A 21,015-nucleotide genomic window follows, 5' to 3' on the forward strand; every position below is an offset into this window, starting at 1 on the left:
ACTGATACAATTTTTTTTTGGGGGGGGGGATAGGTGAAAAAGAGAAGGGGTACTATTTGTTATTCCATGGCAGAACTTTAGCAAACACTTCAGACTTTTTCATTTTTGCAAAACTTGCTTTACAGGATTAGAAGGCTGGATTTGGCCAATGTCAAAAGAGTTACAAATTGATGCTCGATACAAAGAGCGCCCTCAATGAACAATGCACAGAGGGGATAAGGGTGCAGGCCAGTAAATTGCCCCAAAATTGCCCACGCCAGCCAAATCACAATTTGCATGCCCTCAACTTTTTTTTGCTATTAGAGCATTTTGTGGGCCATGAACTTGAGGGTTTGTAAAAGAGAAAAGGGTGGAAGCCGTGCACAGGACTGCTAGCTTGTGTTTCTGTGAAAATTGGATGGACTTGGGCCCCAAAATGTATCTGTTTTTCAATGGAGCGTAGGCATCATTTTTCAAAATGGCAATGGGCTTCAGGACTACTTTTAGGGGTGATCATCATTGGATGGAAATTGCGCCCAAAAGTCATTGGATTACCCCAAAAATTGAACAGAAAATGAAAGATGGTGAAACAAGCTTTAATTTGATATGTGTCTCAAACACCTTGGAGAGTTTTGAGTACTTTCCCTGATTTTCGGAAGTGGGGGTAATCATCACTGATGTCTATGGAAGTTTATTTGCTGGTCTGTGACCATGGGCTCCGTGCACAAGTACCCCTTCAACGGCCAGAAAAGGAGAGTTGGGGGAGACCTAGACTGGTTCCCAGTCCATCCACTGCGTATTTCGAAAGATCTAAAGTTATTGGGGGCAGGGATTAGTCTGGGAGACCATTGCAAATTAAATTTGAACGTATTCGCGCGCTGATGACGCCTGATGCTCACATGAAGACACTGTGGCTAATAGCTTTGGCACATTCAGGAAGTTGTGTATACTTCGTGCGCGAACCAGCACAGTACAGTACGCACACGCTGTGTGTCCTGTCCACACGGCTCTCAAAAGTGGTAAAAACACGCCCTCTTATGTTTGCGCACAGAGCCCATAGGTTGGGGGGGGGGGGTTTGTTTACCTGTCTGACACAGGGGGCCAGAGTAGCCCTGCTGACAGGTGCAATCGAAGCTGGATCCGTCGGAGGCGTGACTGCACTGTCCGCCGTTCCGACAAGGATTGGGGTTGCACAAAACAGCTGTGGATGAAACGTACATCAAAAACAATTGTTAAATATTGAAATATTTATAAATAGCAGCATTCACTGATTGTGACACTTGAAGTCACTTGAACTCAGACGCTTAAAAAAGATGGCAAGAAGAGTTTAATTTGAAACAGTTCGCATTCACAGATGAGCAGCAAAAATATTTTCAGCAGGATTTCTATCGATTGTGTGGGACCTATTTATTTACCTGTTACATAATTAATTAACAAAACTGAGGGCCTAGCATTTTCTTGCCTTTAAAAAGGGTCCTGCAATAACCGAAACGTAAGCCGTGTAATTTTTAAAAAGACATTTTATTTGTTTATTTTCCAAGAGAAAATCCAGTCAGTTAGCAGTTTGCAACAATTTTTTTTCCACTTTTATGTTAAATATTTTAAACATGTTTTATATGAAAATCTTGTTCTTGTTTCTTAAATTTGCAAGTACTATTTCAACGCTTGGTTCAATGACATCACTTGACATGGTTCCCAGCACTTTATGAAAACAAAATTCCCTGAGTTTTTCCTTGATATTTCCCTGTGAAATTTTCAAAATTCCATGAGAAATATGTTCACTTTAACAAGGTTGCAGGGAAGTCAAGAGGTGGTGCAGCACAGCCGATTGTTAGTGTGTGGAGAGGTGTGTAATATTCACACTGCATAAACACTAAAAAGCCACACATTGTGGAATTTGTATCCTTGTGGAGTCATTTCTTTGTTCTCTTGTACTAAAGTTTTCGAGTTTGAAAGTGTACTTCCAAAATGCTCCTATTTCAACCAGAATTAATTTCCTGGGCTGAAATTCTAGCTTAATATCCCTTTAAAATACTTCCATTGGCAGCAGATCAACACACCTTGGAAATTCCTCGTTTATGAGTAAAATCCATATATCTATTTCGTGATAACCTTGTGGAGACGTACTCACCTATAGAAACTGCACTGTGGAGACGAATACAATCTTTTGTTCCCTATTGTGCACATGTCTCCAGAGGGCACGGTGTATCAGATCACCACAGCCAGTCAGTCAACGGACACAAATGGGACACATGGCACAAGACGCACATACGCCAATCTGGCAAAAACCTTTCCCTTCTGGGTCACTATCAAATTCCCTAAATATTCTCTGATTTTTTGGTGTTTTTCTGAAATTCCCCGAGTTTCCCCTGAATGGAAAAATGGAAACCCCTTTTCAAGATTTTCCCTGATTTCCATAGTGGCTGAGAACCCTAATTTGAATTGTCACAATTTCTCAGTTCGGACATTTACAGAGACAGCAATACATACCAACGTTGCAGCGGTCACCCGTCCAGTTAGGCAAGCAATCACAGGCGAATGACGCTCCGTTGGCAGTCACAGAGCACGTCCCAAAGTTGCAAGGGGACGCCAAACATGGACTCACTGAAATCAAATCACAACCCAAAGTAAACTTTAGTCAGGAACAATCCTGTGAATAGAGTAACAAGAAAAACGTTGGGAACAACTCTAATCAACCAAGGTAGAGGGGTCGATCTATAAATTTAGGGTCCAAAGTGTGACCTTTTTCCTGTCCCTGTTACCTTGGTACTTTGTGATTTGCCATTCAACTATCATTCGTAAATACCTAAGACAGTTTACCCATACCCATCAATCGAGAACCTGTCACATGGCCAGTTTTAAACGTTTGATAAAGACCGGCTGGCTGGTCTTAAACACTTTTCCAGTGTCACATGAAATTTGGACTCCTATGAAATCCAGTGCCTTTCAGTTACCGTTTCATTGGTTGCACACTTAGGCATGCGCAGTACTATCAGTCAGTCAGATTTTCATAGTCCTAAATTCACACTACACCGGCACAGCTGCGTTCTGCGCGACATTGCGCTACAATCTCCATATAAGGAGATGTTTACAACATGGACACTACCATAATATAGCTACAGGGGTGTTTCGAAAAACATGAAGTAAAACTGTTGAAAGAAAAATCATTGGAAATCTATACTTTTTGCCTTGTTTTGACTTTTGGACCGAAAAGTTTTTATTTTTTGTTAAGGTATTTATGATGCTGATAATTACCCTCGCCTTCGGATCAGGTAATTATTAGAATCCAGACTTCAACCATTCTTAAACAGAGAGTTTAAAACTGGCCAAGCACACATTTATTCCCTTATTAAAATGATTTCACGCAATTTTTTATCTGTTGGGTTGGGTAGGTAGTTTGCTTGCTATTTTTGGTATATCACTTAGTTTGACATCTTAATATATGTAGATGTAGGTGGAAATGTTGACTTTTCCTATAGAGCGCGCTAGTCTCGCAAAGTCAATGTTCACTTTTTCTGTGATTTCTATTGGGCAGGATTTTTCAAAGTTCAATGTCTCAACAGTAACTATGCCAACTTGTGGCTCATTTTCTTGGGTTGGGTTGCAAGTTGGTTTGGCACAACTCTGGACTGCGAGTCCGAAAAAGGTCAAACAAGCTTTGGTTGATGATTATAAACAAAAAAAAATTGAGAGAAAAAAAGGAAAGTAAAAACTGTGAAACTGCAATACATCTTTCTGCTCTGAAAACCAACTACTTCTTTGTTCGATCTAAAAACAAAAACTTACAGATGTTGCACGTTGTTCCGTAGTAATTAGTGTCACAGTCGCACACAAAGGAGTTACCAAGTTCCCGACACGTGCCATGATCACAAGGATTTTGGAAGCATTGCAATTCTGTTGATAGTCCCAAAACAAAAACAGTATATACTAAAGCAATGACATCATATCTGTTCATACATTTTTCAAAATTTCTCCTGAGGGGTTTTAAGTTTTCATTATGACTAGAGTTGGGCTGGGAAGAAGTAATACATTATTTCGACTGACCAAAAAGCAGCCAAGAAGCCGTTGAGAGAAGACAATAATTTTTTTAATATTTTTAGTGTAAAACTGACGTATATTTTTACAAAAAGTAACACACTTCAGACTCCAAAAAATACACTAAATGACCTAAAATCTGTATCGGATTAGATTACAGAGTCTGATGTTAAACAGAAATGTCCATGTTATTTTCTATTGACTAGACTCTGCCGTAGTTTTCTAATGACTACAACCACCGATCTTTTGACAAAGTCGCTCCTAACTGTCCAAACATCAAACGCTTCATAAACATGTAAATATGTATATCAATTTTGGTAGGTAATCATCCTTACTCGCAGCAGAAGCTGAATTGCAAAGGATGCAGCTACAACATGGTCAAGACGAAGACACATAAAGACACCTTAGGCAGGTGCCATACGACCCATGTCTGACCACGGAGCACAGCCAGAGATCGAAAGTGTTGATTTTTTAGGAGGGAGGAAAACCGGAGAGCTCGGAGAAAAACCCTCGTGGCACAGGAGAGAATCAACGAACAACTCTACTGACATGTGACCGGAGCCGGGAATCAAACCTGGGCCACAGCGGTAAGAAGCGCGCGCTTTACGCACTACGCCACACATCCCACCGTTCATGAGCTTAATTTAAATATTCTGAGCAATTTGGCTCCGGTGCGAGTCCGGAACGCCAGACTGAAACAGGTGACCTTGATTTCCAAACCACTGGTCAGATGATGTTTCTCCATTCTGATACGTACCTTGATCACAGAGTAATCCACCCCATCCCTGGTCACACAGACAAGTGTAACCGGAGACTTGAGGAACGCATGAACCGCGGACACAGTTGTGGTTCTGACAGGCAACGACTACACAGAGAAAACAGGAGCAAAATGGAAACTTAATGTGTAAGGTGCAAGAGAGGGAGAGGGCAGATTTAGATTTAGATGAAGGTTTTACAGGGTGAGCCAAAAAAACAAAACCCAAATGTTGGGACTATTGTTTAAGTGAAATTCTACATGTAGCACTTTTAAAATCTAGGATATGAAAGCTCAATTCATAAGTTTTCTTTTAGTACAAAAATCATTCAAATCACTTGTGTACTTTTCAAGTTACAGAGTTTTTCAACACAACCACCGTTTTAGAGTTCTGTCTACGGATCACATAAAGATAAGTGTTCTTTCAGCAAAACGAAAACAAATCACATAGGGATGTGTGTGAAATGTTTTCGTTTTGCTGAAAGAACGCACACCTTTTTTTGTGATCCGTGGACAGAACTTTAAAATGGGGGTCGTGTTTAAAATTCCGTAATTTAAAAAGTACATGAGTGACCTGAATGCTTTTTGTACTAAAAGAGAGCTTATGAAATGGGCTTTCATATCCTAGATTTTAAAAGTGCTACATACAGAACTGCACTAAAACAATAGTCCGGACAAAAATTTAGGTTTCATTTTCTGGACTCACCCTGTAGAATTCTTTATTGATCCATTCTCGTGGAAATTAAGTACACTGTTTGACAACAGAGTAGCGAACTCTAAGAAGAAAGAGGTCATGTTCCAACCAAGTAAGCTTGCCAAGTTTTGCTCTCAAGCTTTCAAAACAATCCAAATGTGCCTACAGTGCTGCTTACCAATTTCACAGCGGGAACCGGTGTGCGTTGCCGGGCAGTTACAGACAATAAATGGGCTTCCATCAGCGTCTTCAAATCCACAGATGCCGCCATTCAGGCATTCATTGTTGTTGAGGCATGGGTTAGCTGCACAGATAAATTATGAATATTTGTTTGTTTGTTTTTTAAATTTTAATAGCATTTATATTTCCTTGTATTCACCTCTGTGCAAAATGTCACCAGAAATGATTTTGAGAACCAGTTTTCTGTGAAAAAAATAAAATGTAGACGGACAGAATTTATCATTTCATAGCAATGAATAATCAAAAAAACTATCATGACACAAAAACTGATGACATCCTCAGCAAAAAGAACTTTAAACGTCTTGAAACAGAGTTAGAATGCAACCTCATATTTTGTCCATGGAAGTCCATCTATATAAATGAAAGTCCATCTATATAGAGAGACAGGAACCAACTTCAAGACAGTTCACAATTTCTAGCACTGTTAAGTAACTACCTTCATCCTAGAAGACCGGATGCTAGACCAACTAAGAATATATAGAAAAGGACATTTTCCAAACCTTTGTTTTGGCATCATCTCGAATGCCAGAATTATCTTGAAGCATTTACCCAAGAAACTAAAAATATTTGGCCTCACATGCGTCAACCTAATGTACTTGTTGTAGAAAATAGAGTAACGTAGATCCAGAGGCTTAACTTGAAATCGTAAACCTGAAGCCAAATTTGGAATAAAGTCGATGTTTGTGAACACTGAGGTTATATTTCAAGGAAGAAGCACAGTTACAAAGGTTAGTCTCAGAAAACCTCTCTCACTTACGATTCTGACAAGTTGTTCCGATGAACGCTGTCCCTGGGATAACGGTGCAATCACAGGTGAACTGAGCGGAGCCGGGCGTGGGGACACAACGACCGCCATTTTGACAGGGGTTGGTAGCACATCCAGACACTGTCATAGTTGGAACAAAAATTTGATCAGTAGAAGGCAAGAAAATGCTAACAGTATAGGTGTCAATTGGTGGGGGACAGGGGGGACATGTTCCCCCCCCCCCCCACACACTTTTTAAAGTGAAGGGGGGGGATATATACCACTATGTAACGATGAGGCTTCTTTTGGGATGAACACACTTGATGAAAATAATTCTAAGACCATTTTTTTCTGAAAGGACAGAGAATCAATGCTTATTGAAACATCCAACATTTATTTATAATTTAGCCAAAGTGACACGAAAAATGCTGTTCGCTTAATTGAAACCGTAACCGAAAAGGAATGAAAAAATGATCAAACAATTGTCTACTTGCATTCTAAACAATCTCTGTAAAGATGTTTGTTGTACTGCATTACCCCCTGCTCTTCAAACAAAAATATTGTTCTCTCCGAACAACTTTTCAATATGTATGTTTTGCTTTAACGAAAAATCTACTTTATTCAGATTCTGGGCGTCTGCAACCCTCTGAAAATAGGGCTTCTATTTTGGGCACAAATGAACTGCCCAGCGAGAGCTGAATTATCCCCTGGGAGCAAAATATCTAAACATCTGTGGATTTTTTTTTATTCGATGTCTCATTCAAACAAATATATTTTTCGAAGTGAAATGCAAAGAAAACACAGGGAACCATCTTGAAAGAGTTGTGAGATTTTCACCATACCTGGTACATGGCACAACAAACCAGTCCATTCACTTGGGCAGAAACAGGTATAGCCTGCCTGGTTGTTGGCATTATTTATCAAACAGGTGCCGCCATTCTGGCAAGGGGATGCGGTGTCACAAAGGTTCACTGTCAAGAATCAGCAAAAGAAAAAGATTTTAATATTGGGATTTGCCCTTTCTTTGGGTGCGTTCCAGTAGCTCACCTGGATCGACTCGGGTAAAGGCAGACGGGTTAGCCACGACAGCCGGGCTGATCAAACGCTCAACCGCAGGACATCACGATCCTCATGTGACGCCCAAAGCCGTGGCCCAACCCCCTGACAAAATGGTAAAAGGTTGCAAGAGAATACCACAGGCTTGCTTGGGTGGGACTCGAACCCACAACCTCCTGCTTACTAGTACAGACATATAACCACTTGATAGCCGACCTTGCTAGGTTGGCTGGCCGGTTCAAATCTGATACAGTAGTGATTACTGTAATCAATATCTTTACAATGTATTTAAAATTTTGTTTAATGATGGAATTTTACATCAGGGAAACATATTTTAATAGTTGGTTTTGATACCTGATATTCAAAATGTACACCGCGATCTTGAGGCAAAATTCATGAATGAGGTAAATATTTTTAACAACAACTTGATAATTTGGATGGGTTACCAATGTGGTGAACAAGCACACCTTATTGAATTTTTCCTGTGCAAAAGTACCCCCCCCAAAAAAAACCCACCAATACTGAAAGATTGTAACTGTACATTATTCAATCAGTGAACGACATGCATGAGGGTCATCAGTGCACTCAATTGTTTACTCCGTATAGAGGCCATCATCAATTCACAACATTTCATCGCCAAATTCACCAAAAAGGGGCATAAAACAATCTTGTTCCAGCTATCGACGGTCAATTTTACCTAGTGTTTCGCAGTTGGTACCCATCCAGGCTGGGAAACAGGTACACTGGTAACCAGCCTGGTTCCCGACATTCTGTGGTGCACAAGTACCTCCGTTCTGGCACGGAAGAATAGTTGTGCAGAGGTTAACTGAAACAAAAGAAATTATTGCAATCAATTAATACATAGACATGATAGACAATCTCAAATGGAGTAAGTGCACAGTTTAGTACCATCTGAAAAGTGCAACTATGAAACGGTTGTCAAAGTAAGACACTTGTTTCCGGCATGAAGGGGTGATAGTAGTGCTTGAATACCAGTATGGTACATGTAGGTGCACCATTGATCTCCATTAGTAAGACTGGATAGGACAGGCGTATACTTGCGCGCAGTGAAGATTCGGAAAACGCGGACACAAACAGCTGGGTAGTACAGTGTGGGTTTAACGTTTGCGACCGCGCATGCGTGACCTGTGCATGCTGCATGGTCTGTGTGTGATGAACGCATTTCTAACTTTCAAACCCTCACCAATGACTACGCATGCGTGCACAAGATGGAGGGCGCTGTGTCCTATCCAGTCTTACTAATGGAGATCAATGAGGTGCACTCACAAACTGGTTCCTAATCCTCCACTGAAATTTAGAATATCATTGTAGAGACCAGGAACAAGACTGACTTCCATGAGCAAGTTCAAGCGCGAACTATAGTTAACCATAGTTGGGCTAACTTCGCTCGAACGAAGGCTGGTTGGGCTACTCTAGTTGACTAATTGGAACCAGAGCCTGGGGCAGGGTTGCATCACCGGTTACCAATAGCCGCGGGCATCATAAAGCACAGCGGGGAGCCAGGACTCCAGACCATCGTTTGACTAGAGGCGTTTGAAATCGGCTGCAGAACTGGTTTCGAACCCATTTTGTTATTTCTTAAATCTTTCAGCCAGCGACAATTACCTGGTAGGTTGCAGTTTGGACCTGTCCAGGCAGATGGGCAATTACACTGGTAACCAGGCACATTGTTATTCATTGTAGGCACACATCCCCCTCCATTCATACAGGGAGACAAGGTGACGCACAGGTTAACTGAAAAAAAGGACAAATGAAGAATATATTTTTCATTGGGTTTTGCCCTTCTCCGACATATAAGCCCAACATAAAAATGTACATCTCCCTGATGCCAAAATTCCATCGTATAAAAATGAGGAATTAGCCCTCCCCCCAAAAAAAAAATTCACAAAGACAAAACAATCCCTTAATTTTTTCTCTTTGTACCTATCTCACCGACTGACTGACTGACTCTCTAACAGTCACTTGTAAGCAATGCATGTGTTATCAATAATCAGGATTACCCTGTAAGGCATTGCAATGAACAAGTTAAAGATATAGTCCATCATTTGTAATTTGTGCATTTTGTTCGTTTGAAGCAACAAAAGTGTTCAAAATCTAATGAAGGATACTGAGCAACTAACCTGATGAAGTTTCAGCTCAGCTAATTCAGCTGTACATTCCGAGAAAAGCAGCATTCTAAGATCTCAATTTCAAATCAAAAGTTACTGAATCATGTTTTGAATTGTTTTGAATTGCAGCTATACGCGGCGTCGCACACTGATCCGACGAATTATAACAACCGCGCGCGCGTGTGCGGCGTTCCAATACTTGTGCGCGCTGCGCTGAATAACAAAACGAACTACTAATTTAAATTTTCCTACGGTGCTTCTTAAGAATCACCGTTGGAAAGGTCTTCTTTCATTGATTACTTCAAAATGACAGCTTCCCAGAAGGAATAATTTCACAGGGAGTTTAGTTCCCTTACTATCTTTCAACCAAGTTTGTTTTTCAACAGTAATTACGCCAGTTACTTTTCGGATGGCTGCAAATGATGGACTATAGCTTTAAACCCGGCCCATTGTGTAGACTAGATGCATGAACGGACCAAGGGTGGATCCAGAGAGGTTACTGCCAAGGGTAGGGCGGGGGAGGGTATGCTGGGGGAGGGCGGAGGGTATGCTGGGGGAGGGCGGAGGGTATGCTGGGGGAGGGCGGAGGGTATGCTGGGGGAGGGCGGAGGGTATGCTGAGGGAAGAAGGTGCAGAAGTGCTATGAAAACGGTTTAATTTGAGAAAGTTTCAGCCACTACAGGGGGGGGGACCCACACCTCTACACCCCCTGGATCTGCCACTGCAGACTTCCAGTGAAAAGCTATTCTGAATCAACTGAATATGTGATGCAATCAAGCTACATGAGTCATTTGTCGACCCTGGTCAATTTTTTTTTTATACAGATTTGGTAAGAGCACAATCTCAGCATTACTGCTGTGAAAACCGCATGTTGGTACCATCTTTAGTTAAAAAATTATGGAAGTCGGAACACCAAGAGATGTGATGTGTTGATGTGATGAAGTGGTCCTATTTTGGCCTGAATCTCCAAATGAAAATTCCTGACAAAGGACTCATGTAGCGTGTGCACTTTGGGACCAGCTTTACAAGGCCTGCCGTTTCTTGCCAGGGGGCTCGTGTGGGGTCTGGAGGGGCACAATGTGACATTATTATTTCACAGCCAGAAGCTTTTTTGTAAAACCTATCCAACAGTCCATTCCTAAACCAACAAAACTCAAATAACAAATGTCGCCATTTGCAGGGGACTTACCCGCTACTTCGCAGGTGAGACCACTCCATGCAGATGTGCAGACGCAAATGTAATCGGGTTGATTATTGTTGTTGGTGACAGACACGCAGGTGGCGCCATTTCTGCAAGGGTTGGTGCTGCTGCACAGGTTCACTGATGATAAAAAAGATACATTATCAATAAGATTATTAATCCTGTAGAGGGATGTTATTGTTATAAACATTTTTGGAGGAAAACTTTGGGGGTATTGAACTCACTATAGACTGTTTCACACTATCGTTTCCCTACCCGTGTAGAAATCAACGCGGTTCCACCATCAGCAAAACCAGGTCCCATTGAACAAAGTAGGCTAGCCGTACCGGTGACATTGTTTCAAAATTTTGCAACCCCTTCAAAAGTTTGTCACTCAAACGGCTATAAAAAGGAGCCTTTTGACTACAATTTATAATACAACTATTGAAAATCTTGTAAACAACTGTTAAAAATCACTCCACAAGCGAAATAACATGTATATAAGTTAGTGACAAGTCATGTGTGGCAATTTTCATTGGCAAATTGAAAGGCATCTAAATGTACGTTAAGAAAAAAAGGAACCCTTAACTATGATGAACCATGGATGAACAAAGTACATTTTCCCAACATCGATGGAAGTTCCCAGGATATTTACATGGGATTAACATTTGTACATTGTTTTCATCTTGGGTTTGCCTGCCGCAAGTTGCTTGTATATTGACCCAAGTGAAACAACGCTTAAAACTCATGAAATGACGACAGTGAGAGAGGCAACGATGAGTTTTTATCACTCCTGACAACTCCTCCAATCGTGGGTTTTGACTTTCCGTGATTAAATCGTCTCTGTAATTTGAAGACAAAGCCGTGATGGTCCACGCCGAAGGTCTTGAAGCAAGTCATGGAGTCCAGGTGTAGAAGGCCTTTCCAGTGACGTGTCCAACATTAGTATTGAGATACATGTAGGAGCCTGCTGATTGCTGATATAGCATTCCACCTCAGCTAGTGTTGACATTTTCTTATTTAAACACCCTACCAAGTAAATTTACGCCATACTTATTTACAGACAACATTTTGTGATGTAACATCTTGATGTCACATTTTCACACAGGCACTGGCAAATATTTCACCTTCCTACTCCGCTAAACGCAGAATCCACTATGCAGCAGTTAATTGTTTTTATGAATGCTAACTTCGCAACGACCTGTATGCCTTAAAAAGTTGGGGAGATGTTTCACAGTAATTGGGGAAAAAACACATATGCGACCTATTGACAGATAGCTTCTGCAAATCCCACCTAATCACATTTTAAAATGCAAAATTGAATTACGCAATGTTGCAGTTGTGTCCATCACAGTCATCACAAGTGATCACAAGTGATCACAAGTAATCACAAGTAATCAGAAGCAATCACAAGCAATCACAAGTCATCACAAGTCATCACAAGTCATCACAAGTCATCACAAGTCATCACAAGTCATCACAAGTAATCACAAGCCATCACAAGCCATCAAAAGTCATCACAAGTCATCACAAGTCATCATAAGTCATCACAAGTCATCCAGTCCCGAATCACCTTACAAGCTTTTAAATGAATTTGTCACTGTCCCCACAAAGTGACACTAACATCGAAAAATCAATATTTTGCGATTTTGATTTTTCCCCCTAATTGGTGATTAATTATACATATTCTATCTTCTCAAGAAATTACTATACAAAGAGTTAATTAGTTTTGTCCAAATATTAATTAACATTTATTAACATTTCTAACTTAATGGGTCAAAACCGGAAAATGTGTTTTCACAAGGTGTACTATACCATTCTTTCACGTGTAAACTGCCTGCACACTATGCTTCAAAAACGGGTTTTGCGTTTTCACGAAGTAACACAAATGTCACATGATATACTTCTGGCATTTTCACGAAGTGACGCTAAGCCCATAGCTAATACACACGGGTAGCGTCACTTCGTGAAAACTCAAACACAGAGTTAAGTAAGATTTGAGGCTTTGCATGGTGGAGATACTAAATAATGAAAGGTTTGCGGAAACACCATGTGCGAATAATTTCTCAACTAAGAGAATGGTTCTGAAAAGAACCAGAGGTATAAACTCGACGTTCCGGTCAGTATGCTCTGACCGTCTTCAGGAGAAGATAAAATAATTTAAGTTTAATAAAAACACAGAGTTATCTGATTTTTTAGTTTTCACGAAGTGTACTTATGATTAATTAGTTTGATAACTCATTAAAAGTCATATTGTTTAATAAAAACTCATACATTAATGTGTCATTTAAGATCCCAGCTTTCAGACAGTGCAACAAAATATGAATTTTGAGGCTAAAGCGATATTCAGATATCCGTTTCAAAACATTGCCAACTTAAATCACTGGACTCGAAACACACATTTTCCACTTTGCAGGGGTTAAGGTCACTTCGTGGTGACGGTGGCGAATTCTGACTGTTACATGTGACCGGACTGGTAACTTGACTTCTTGTATAAACTAAACTTTTGACAGACTAGACTGCAACACTGGATGCAACATGAAACAGTTAGTCTTTCCTAATTGGTTTTATCAGACACTTGATATCACGTACAACTTTACTCTGACTTTGTGAGAGACTTTTTATTTCTATCTGAGACAAACCTGGCTGATCGCAGTTGGTGCCAGTGAATGTAGAAGGGCAAAGGCATTGATAGACCAGCAGACCGGTCGAGGAACGTAGCGATTGGCACGTACCACCATTCCTACACGGATTACTCCCACAGGGGTTGACTGGCAGAATGACAAAAAACGGTTTGTCAACATGGTTGATATATACAAATTAAAATACAGGGTGATTAAAAAAAAAAACACCAAATGTCGAGACTATTGTTTTATTGACGTTTTGCATGCAGCACCTTCAAAATATAGGACATGAAAGCCCAATTCACAAGATTTCTTTTAGTACAATAATCTTACAAATCACTCATGTACTTTTCAAGTTACGGAATTTTAAACACAACCACTGTTTTAAAGTGCTGTCCACGGATCACAAAAAAGGTGTGCATTCTTTTAGCAAAACGAAAACAATTCACACACATCCCTCTGCGATTTGTTTTCGTTTTGCTGAAAGAATACTGACATTTTTTGCGATCCGTGGACAAAACCTTAAAATGGTGGTTGTGTTTAAAATTCTGTAACTTGAAAAGTACGTAAGTGATTTGAATGATTCATGTACTTAAAGAAAGCTTATGAATTTGGCTTTTATATCCTATATTTTGAAAGTGCTGCATGCAGAACTTCACTAAAACAATGGTCCAAACATTTGGGTTTCGTTTTTTTTTTACTCACCCTGTATTATTGCGGAGCGTATGTTTTGCTGGCTAGTGTTAGCTGTATCACAATCTTGTCACATTTACCCAGACAAAACCAACTTTTTAGCACAAATACAATACTAATGGGAAACAGCAACACACACAAATTGTTAGCTAAAGCTTACTTAGATATCTGTAAATGCTAAATTTGTCATTAAAAGGAATGCAAAGTTGGACTAAATTTTAGCCCTTTTTGGTGCAAACAAATTGCCATCATTTTTTCTTTACATCCACAAACCTGTTCACAACCAACCATACATTTTTTTAATAAATTCATTTAAAATTTCAAATCTTACTAAATATAACCACAATATCATGGATTTAAGCAAGCAACTATATTATCCTTTAAGCAGATTACATTGCCTCAGACAGCAAAGCGACAATGTCATTTAAAATTGTCCAGATTGTTGCTTATTCTTGTGAGTTTTTTTTAAATTGTTGAAAAAGCAATGAAGATGATATATATCAAAAATACGATATAGATACGGGCAAAGTTTGACTCAAAAATGTAAAATTTAGGTGGTTGTTATGACTCAAAACACTTTTCACCCAAGATCTTTTACATCTCACATTAACACCCGTTCGTCCCAATTGATCATTCCATTAGGCCCCGCCTCCTGATGTTTTGACCAATCACAGCCCTGATTTTGGCAACAAAATATGTATGACACACCCAGATGAACATGCAGAGTGACATTTGGAAGGTGAAGTGGGCGGGGCTTAAAGTAGGCGGGCCTAAAGTGGGCGGGGCTTAAAAGGTCTATACAAACAATATCACTTTACAGAAAACATCAACTTTTTTTACACTGAACATAACAGCAAAAAGCACCCACAAAAAAAACTTTTTGACTTTCACATTGTACCAATGGTATGGATGACAAGCAGGGGGCATTGAAAATGGTATCTATAAAAAGGGATTCCCAAAAATTTTCATCACTTTGATAAGCTTTAAAAAAAAAAAAAAAAAAACACCTGATTTTTAACATAATTATATTTAAAATTACTGGTGCAACAATGTGTTAATTAAGATGATCACTACATTCTTGATGTTTAATGAGAAATCAAATGAAAGTTGTAAGTGGTTCACAGCCCCATAGGATTGTGCACAAATTGCCTGGTTTGTTTGTCATTCATACCCAAGATGCATTATCAAATATCGAAAAGGAGCAAACAAATGAGCAACTAACTGAACAAGTTGACAAATATTTGCAGAAATTAAAAAGTAGACTGATTTTACAAATACGCACAAAATACTTGGAGGTGAAGCATGTGCAAAAACATGCAACTACTTATTTTAGTTTGGTCACTGCATAGACTTTGGAGATAATCAAACAAAAAGCTTATTCTTTGGGCGTTGTTTTAAAACATTTACTTTTTCAAACATTTTTTATAACTTACATTTAACAAGTATAACCAATCACATTCAAACACATTCCCGCAAAAGCATTACACATATTAGCACATGTACACAAAAATTACGTATTTCAGTTGCTTTTGATAGAAAACAAACCTTCTATTTGACAGTTGGTGCCCGTATGTGTTGTAGGGCATGTACATTGATAATTCAGAGTACCGGTGGCAGAATGGAATTGACTACATCCGCCCCCGTTTACACAGGGATTGCTGCTACACGGGTCGACTAGAAGGAGAAAAAATTAAGGATTAAACCAAAAATTGGAACTTATAACTCTTACACATCTTGGAAGATACTCCCTCTTGCTCAGGGTGGCAGCATCGACTCTATCTGGAGTATCATGACTAATTATACAGGGTGGTGCTAAAGAAGGGAACCCACTTTTGACAGGAATTTTAACCTACTTACTTAACTTATGTGAACTGTTTTATTTTTATAACGTAGTGAAGTATAGCTCTTCAACCATACGTGGTGAAAAAAAATATTTTCAAAAATCGCAGGGACAGTGTTATTAATGACACTAGCTAATTTGAAAACAAGTCACCAAAATCACTGAACATTGTCCAAGTATTCCTCTAGTGTAGTGTTTTTTGTCTTCAAATCAAGCTTTGGAGCTCAGTCAATCGGATGGAATTAAGCCGTCCGTGGACAAACATGTTTGGCACGTGAAATTTTTTAACTTCCATATCTCGGAGACAAAATATGCATTTTGCAATTATTTTTTCATCACTTACGTTTAAAAATCAAGATTTTAATACCATTGAATTAAATTTTTGAAATATGCTCGACAAGTAGGTGAAAATTGCTGTCAAAAGTGGGTTTCCTTCTTTTAGCACCAACCTGTAGGTTGACAACCTCTATCACTTGTAAGGCTTATCATCATGGAATTTGAGACCGCACCAAAAGAGATGAAAGTTAGATTGAAACAAAATCATGACCATCTCTCATTCTTCACTTCCTAATTGTCCACCCCCCCCCCCCAAAAAAAATCTTTCCCAAACCGTTCTCCAACTGTCTAAAGTACATAGCAGAAATCATATTCAGGTTCAATACCCTTCAACAACATGAATTTTTTTAAAATAGCTATTCACTGTACTCAGTGATAGCCAGTCTTCATGGGTTACTTCAACGTAGGGAGAAAACCTACATGTAATACTTTCATCTCCTTGATGCAAAAATTCCATCGTCCGACATAATGTATCCGCTTATTTTCAATCAACATAAATCCACTGCTAGTTTTCCCACATGAGTCAAGCTTAGTCAGTATATGTCAAATACCATAGCATTGTACAATAAATTTGATTAAAAACCTTGCCTCTGAGCATTTTTGGTAGAAACCTTCCCAAATCCACCAAAATCTAACACACTGCAGTGACCCTTCTTTGCATTTTGACAAAATTTGAACATGAAGTTTAAATCTGTGTTAAAGGGAATATACATCATTAGCTTTTGCTGTAATTTTCAGAAATGGATGGAATTGGGGGGTTGGAAATATATAGCAAATATAGTTACCGTACACTATATTTTTTGAGGTTTTGGGTTCGAAAATGCTATAAAAACTAAGAAAAACAATCAGTTTCCTGTAGTCTGGTTCCCTGACTCCATTTAAGAAGAAACATAGCAGTTTACATAGATCGGCGAATTGTAAGGTCAGGGAACCAGTCTAGCTGGCTTGTACCCGTTCATAGGTGTGTAATCGATTGCAAACAAGTGCAATGGTCAACTGGGGCCAGTATTTGAAAAAAAAGCCAGTTTTTTCCAACGCTGGTCGGCCGATCAGCGTTGGAAATTGATACAAAAATACCACTTTTCTTGAAATTGACAGTATACCAGGTGCCATGATTTTATAGGAGGCTTTACACTGTCATTCACTAACAGTCCAGCAAGGTATTTCAAAACGATTTGGTAGTTTTATTTTTTGATGTTTGCAAATGTTGTATTTTCCCTTTAAGTGCCAGAATTTTACAGCTTGAAGCAATCAAAATCCATCAAACTCAGCTGTTAGATTTTGGTGGATTTGGAAGGGTTAGTAAGTAAATTACACTATTAACAATGTTTCATTTTTAAAGGTCAGCCACAATCAAAACAGGATTAGTATACCGCATGGCTTGCATTTACAACAAATGTATATATAAAAAAATTCATATTTTAAGCTTCTACCAAAATAAAAATTTACGTTTTAAGCTTCTACCAAAATAAACACCTTTAATTATCCACTATCCACTATACATGTATATATATATTCCATAGTACAAAGACATCACTAATTTTCCCCTGCAGTGACCTATCAGCCATCAGTAAGCGATAACATGTCCTAAAAAGTCAAATTTAGCAGGGAAAATATTGAAGCATTTACTGTGAAAATACTTAGAATTTTTCAGACCAGTCTCATTGGGTTTGTGCACAGGGTGTCAAGTGATGTCCAGGTATGGAACTCTTTCCATGATCTTAAATGGATATGAAAAAATCCGTGTAAAATCAAGTTCCCATGGGAAAAAAAGTTTTTAAAATGTGAAATTTAGGAGCAACAAGATTTCTCTTGTTGGAAAGGGAACTTGTAACTTCAATGAACAACTTTGTTAGGAAAAAAAACGTCTAGCAAAGCGTCTAGCAAACTGTTTGCATTTTTAACCGGTTACCGGCCAAACGTCATGCAATCTGTATTGCTTTGGACTGGTTCTCTGTTAGTTCATGCTTAGCACATAAACAAAGCAATGTTTTCTGCTTACCAACTCCACACAATTGGACCATAAAACAGTCAGATGCCCGTCGACTTAAAGTCGCTGTCACTTAGTCTAACTATTTTTGAAACTCCACATTTCTTTTGCAAATTTGCTGCAGTATGACAATGTTAACTTTAAACACCAAAATGATGAGTCCGTAAGCTGGTTTGGAAACATTTTGATGCCCGAAGTATCAGAACTGAAACATAACGACATCACGCTTTTATTTTACTTGTGCGCATTCTTTACAGAACCACCTGAAGACAAGAGTCACAAAGCTCCATGTGACATGCGACAAAATTGCGCGCTTTTACAAATATGCACACAAAAATGAGTGTTAAGACGCACGACTCTGTCGCATTAATGTGAACGTGCTCATTGATTGTGTGTAACTTTAAAATATGCGAAATTTTGTCGCACCATATGTGAAAAATGGCTTTTTAAGAAGGTACGCTAGTAAACAAAGTGGGACGTCATTAAATCTCAGGTCTGTTGTATAAAGCTGCAAAAGTACAAACACAAACCAGAATATCCTGTTTAATATTTACAATACCGTAGCAGCAAAAGCGCCAACCTTCCACCTCTTTCATATCGGTAATAATACCTTCATTTTCACAGTTGATTCCAGTAAACGTTGGTGGGCATGCACACTGATAGTACAGAAAGCCAGCAGCATTGCGTAACTGTTGACAATTGCCCCCATTGCGACAGGGGTTACTGGTACATGGGTCGACTAGAAGAAGAAATAACATCTGTTCATTAACATGTTTCTAGGTATTAGTTTACAGAGTAACAGGTGTGTCTAAGTTGTTGTAAGCTGATGGGAGTCTTTTAAGATGCATGGTGGCAGTACACACACCGGTCCTTTTCAACACGGCAGTTCGGTATTTCAACTGGGCATGTACGCAATGATCCGGTATACGGGTCATTTGGGATAATTGAACACTCATCGAAGGCGAATGAACACGCAAGGAGACAGTCACATGACGATCGCGGGTTAATTACAGGAAGAATGGGCGTTTGCCCAACATCACGATTACAAGACACTTGACGCTTATCCCGAATGACCTTTTGCGGGGCCTAGTTCATCGAGATACCGAACTGGCTTATTGCTTACCGGTACATCATGTTTAAGATAATGTGCGCAGATTAAAAATGACGTAAATGATCTAAAAAGGGTGTGTTTGCTGCCACCAAGTGTCTCAAAAATGCCAGAATATACTTCACGGAGACAAAGACAAAGCGAATTCCACATCACAAAAACTCTTGCAGCAAAAATTTCTTGATTAAAAAATGTGTTCAATTTTTGCAAATTTTCAACACAAAGCACTGCTATAAATTCACTCACAAATATTGTTTTTTTCGCCAAGCATGAGCCAGCCTTAAAGTTGTGCTCCCTGTGCTCTTAAACACACTTTTTTTCGATTCATAAATTGCAAACTTTTGTTTTGTTCTAACCAAAAACCTCCTTTTTTCCTTTTTTTAGATGTCTGAAACCCTCTGAAATAAAAAAGGTTTTTTTTTCTGGGCACAAATAGATCCACTTTTTTATGCTTACAGTGTGGCGGGAACCAGCCTACCCAGCGAGAACAAATTATTGTCTTGCAGCCAAAAATTCGATATCGTAAAGTAGTAATGCAATAATTATACATGGGCCGATTTTTTTTTCGGTCAATGTCTCATTCAAAAGCGAATTACTTTTGTAGTGCTTGAAAAATAGCAATTTACAAAATGAATCTATATTTCCGGATAAAAAACTCAAAAAAAATACCAAGGGGGATGCACATACAGCTTTAAAACATGATTTGAAAGTCTTTAACTCTAACATGTCATTCCAATGGAATTTTTGCAAATAAAACATAACTTTAACATCCTGACTCCATCAATAGATTATTTGCATTCAGAAACCATCTTTGAGGATTTTCGGAGGGGGGGGGGGTTGATTATTTCAATTCACTAATTCATGAATGCACAAGAGATAGATACACATGTGTTTCTCTGTGGAATGAAAGCCCGTGCCTCAAAGATGGCTCATATGCAAAGAATCTATAGACATGTTATCATGGAGTTTGATGGATTCAAGATAGTTCGGTTAGACATAAAATAAGCATTTATAACAAAAACTCCATTTTTTTAAAAATCTTTGTTTTCAAGGAAACAAATGGAATATCTTGTGTTAATAAACAACTAAACGGAGCCCATATTTAGTTTGATTAACTAAACAAACAAAAAGGACGGACACTCATCTACTATGTATGCAAGGCAAAAAAATGTATATCTACGTGCATATGTACATTAAATTATAAAATTATATGCTCCACTTTAAGTTTTGTTAAAGTAAAAAGTTAATCACAATAGACCTAAGACACAAGGACGTCACGCTTTGTCTACATGTGTGCTTTCCTATGGGAGCTATATGGGGATGAGGTCCACCATGTAAACAAAGTGTGACATCCTTATGTCTTAGGTTTATTTCAATTCTCAAATAATTAGCACAATCACAAGCTCTATACAAAAACCACTAGCAAAAAAGCTTTCGACAATTCAATATTTTTGGACTTGGAGTGTTCCATAATCCAAATAACACAAATAAAAATTATTTTTCAGACACCAAGCTATATTGTTTTAATCCATAAAAAGTCTGACAAAAACAGAGGTTGGATTTTGTCAGATTTTGATGGATTAAGGTGAACGATTCAAAACTAACACAACGC

The 21,015-nt window shown here is 38.8% G+C and overlaps 1 protein-coding gene across 6 annotated transcripts in view; it reads right to left on the reverse strand.

Annotated features, from left to right (window-relative positions):
• LOC119737924 (fibropellin-1-like) overlaps positions 1-21,015 on the reverse strand; it is a 50,640-nt gene that overhangs the window by 12,174 nt on the left and 17,451 nt on the right. For 3 of the 6 annotated variants that reach the window (XM_038212588.1, XM_038212587.1, XM_038212589.1), the window contains exons 12-24: positions 18,906-19,034; positions 15,675-15,803; positions 13,455-13,583; positions 10,822-10,953; positions 9,130-9,258; positions 8,201-8,329; positions 7,290-7,418; positions 6,460-6,588; positions 5,641-5,766; positions 4,772-4,879; positions 3,766-3,873; positions 2,470-2,583; positions 1,064-1,180 (exon numbers count right to left, since the gene is read on the reverse strand). In XM_038212588.1, the coding sequence (XP_038068516.1) occupies positions 1,064-1,180; positions 2,470-2,583; positions 3,766-3,873; positions 4,772-4,879; positions 5,641-5,766; positions 6,460-6,588; positions 7,290-7,418; positions 8,201-8,329; positions 9,130-9,258; positions 10,822-10,953; positions 13,455-13,583; positions 15,675-15,803; positions 18,906-19,034 (1,608 nt within the window). The remainder of the gene's footprint in view (positions 1-1,063; positions 1,181-2,469; positions 2,584-3,765; positions 3,874-4,771; positions 4,880-5,640; positions 5,767-6,459; positions 6,589-7,289; positions 7,419-8,200; positions 8,330-9,129; positions 9,259-10,821; positions 10,954-13,454; positions 13,584-15,674; positions 15,804-18,905; positions 19,035-21,015) is intronic. The other 3 variants (XM_038212590.1, XM_038212591.1, XM_038212592.1) reach the window with 3 other exon arrangements.

This window comes from Patiria miniata, unplaced genomic scaffold (assembly GCF_015706575.1).
Source record: "Patiria miniata isolate m_02_andy unplaced genomic scaffold, ASM1570657v1 HiC_scaffold_3, whole genome shotgun sequence".
In the NCBI taxonomy this organism is placed as follows: domain Eukaryota; kingdom Metazoa; phylum Echinodermata; class Asteroidea; order Valvatida; family Asterinidae; genus Patiria; species Patiria miniata.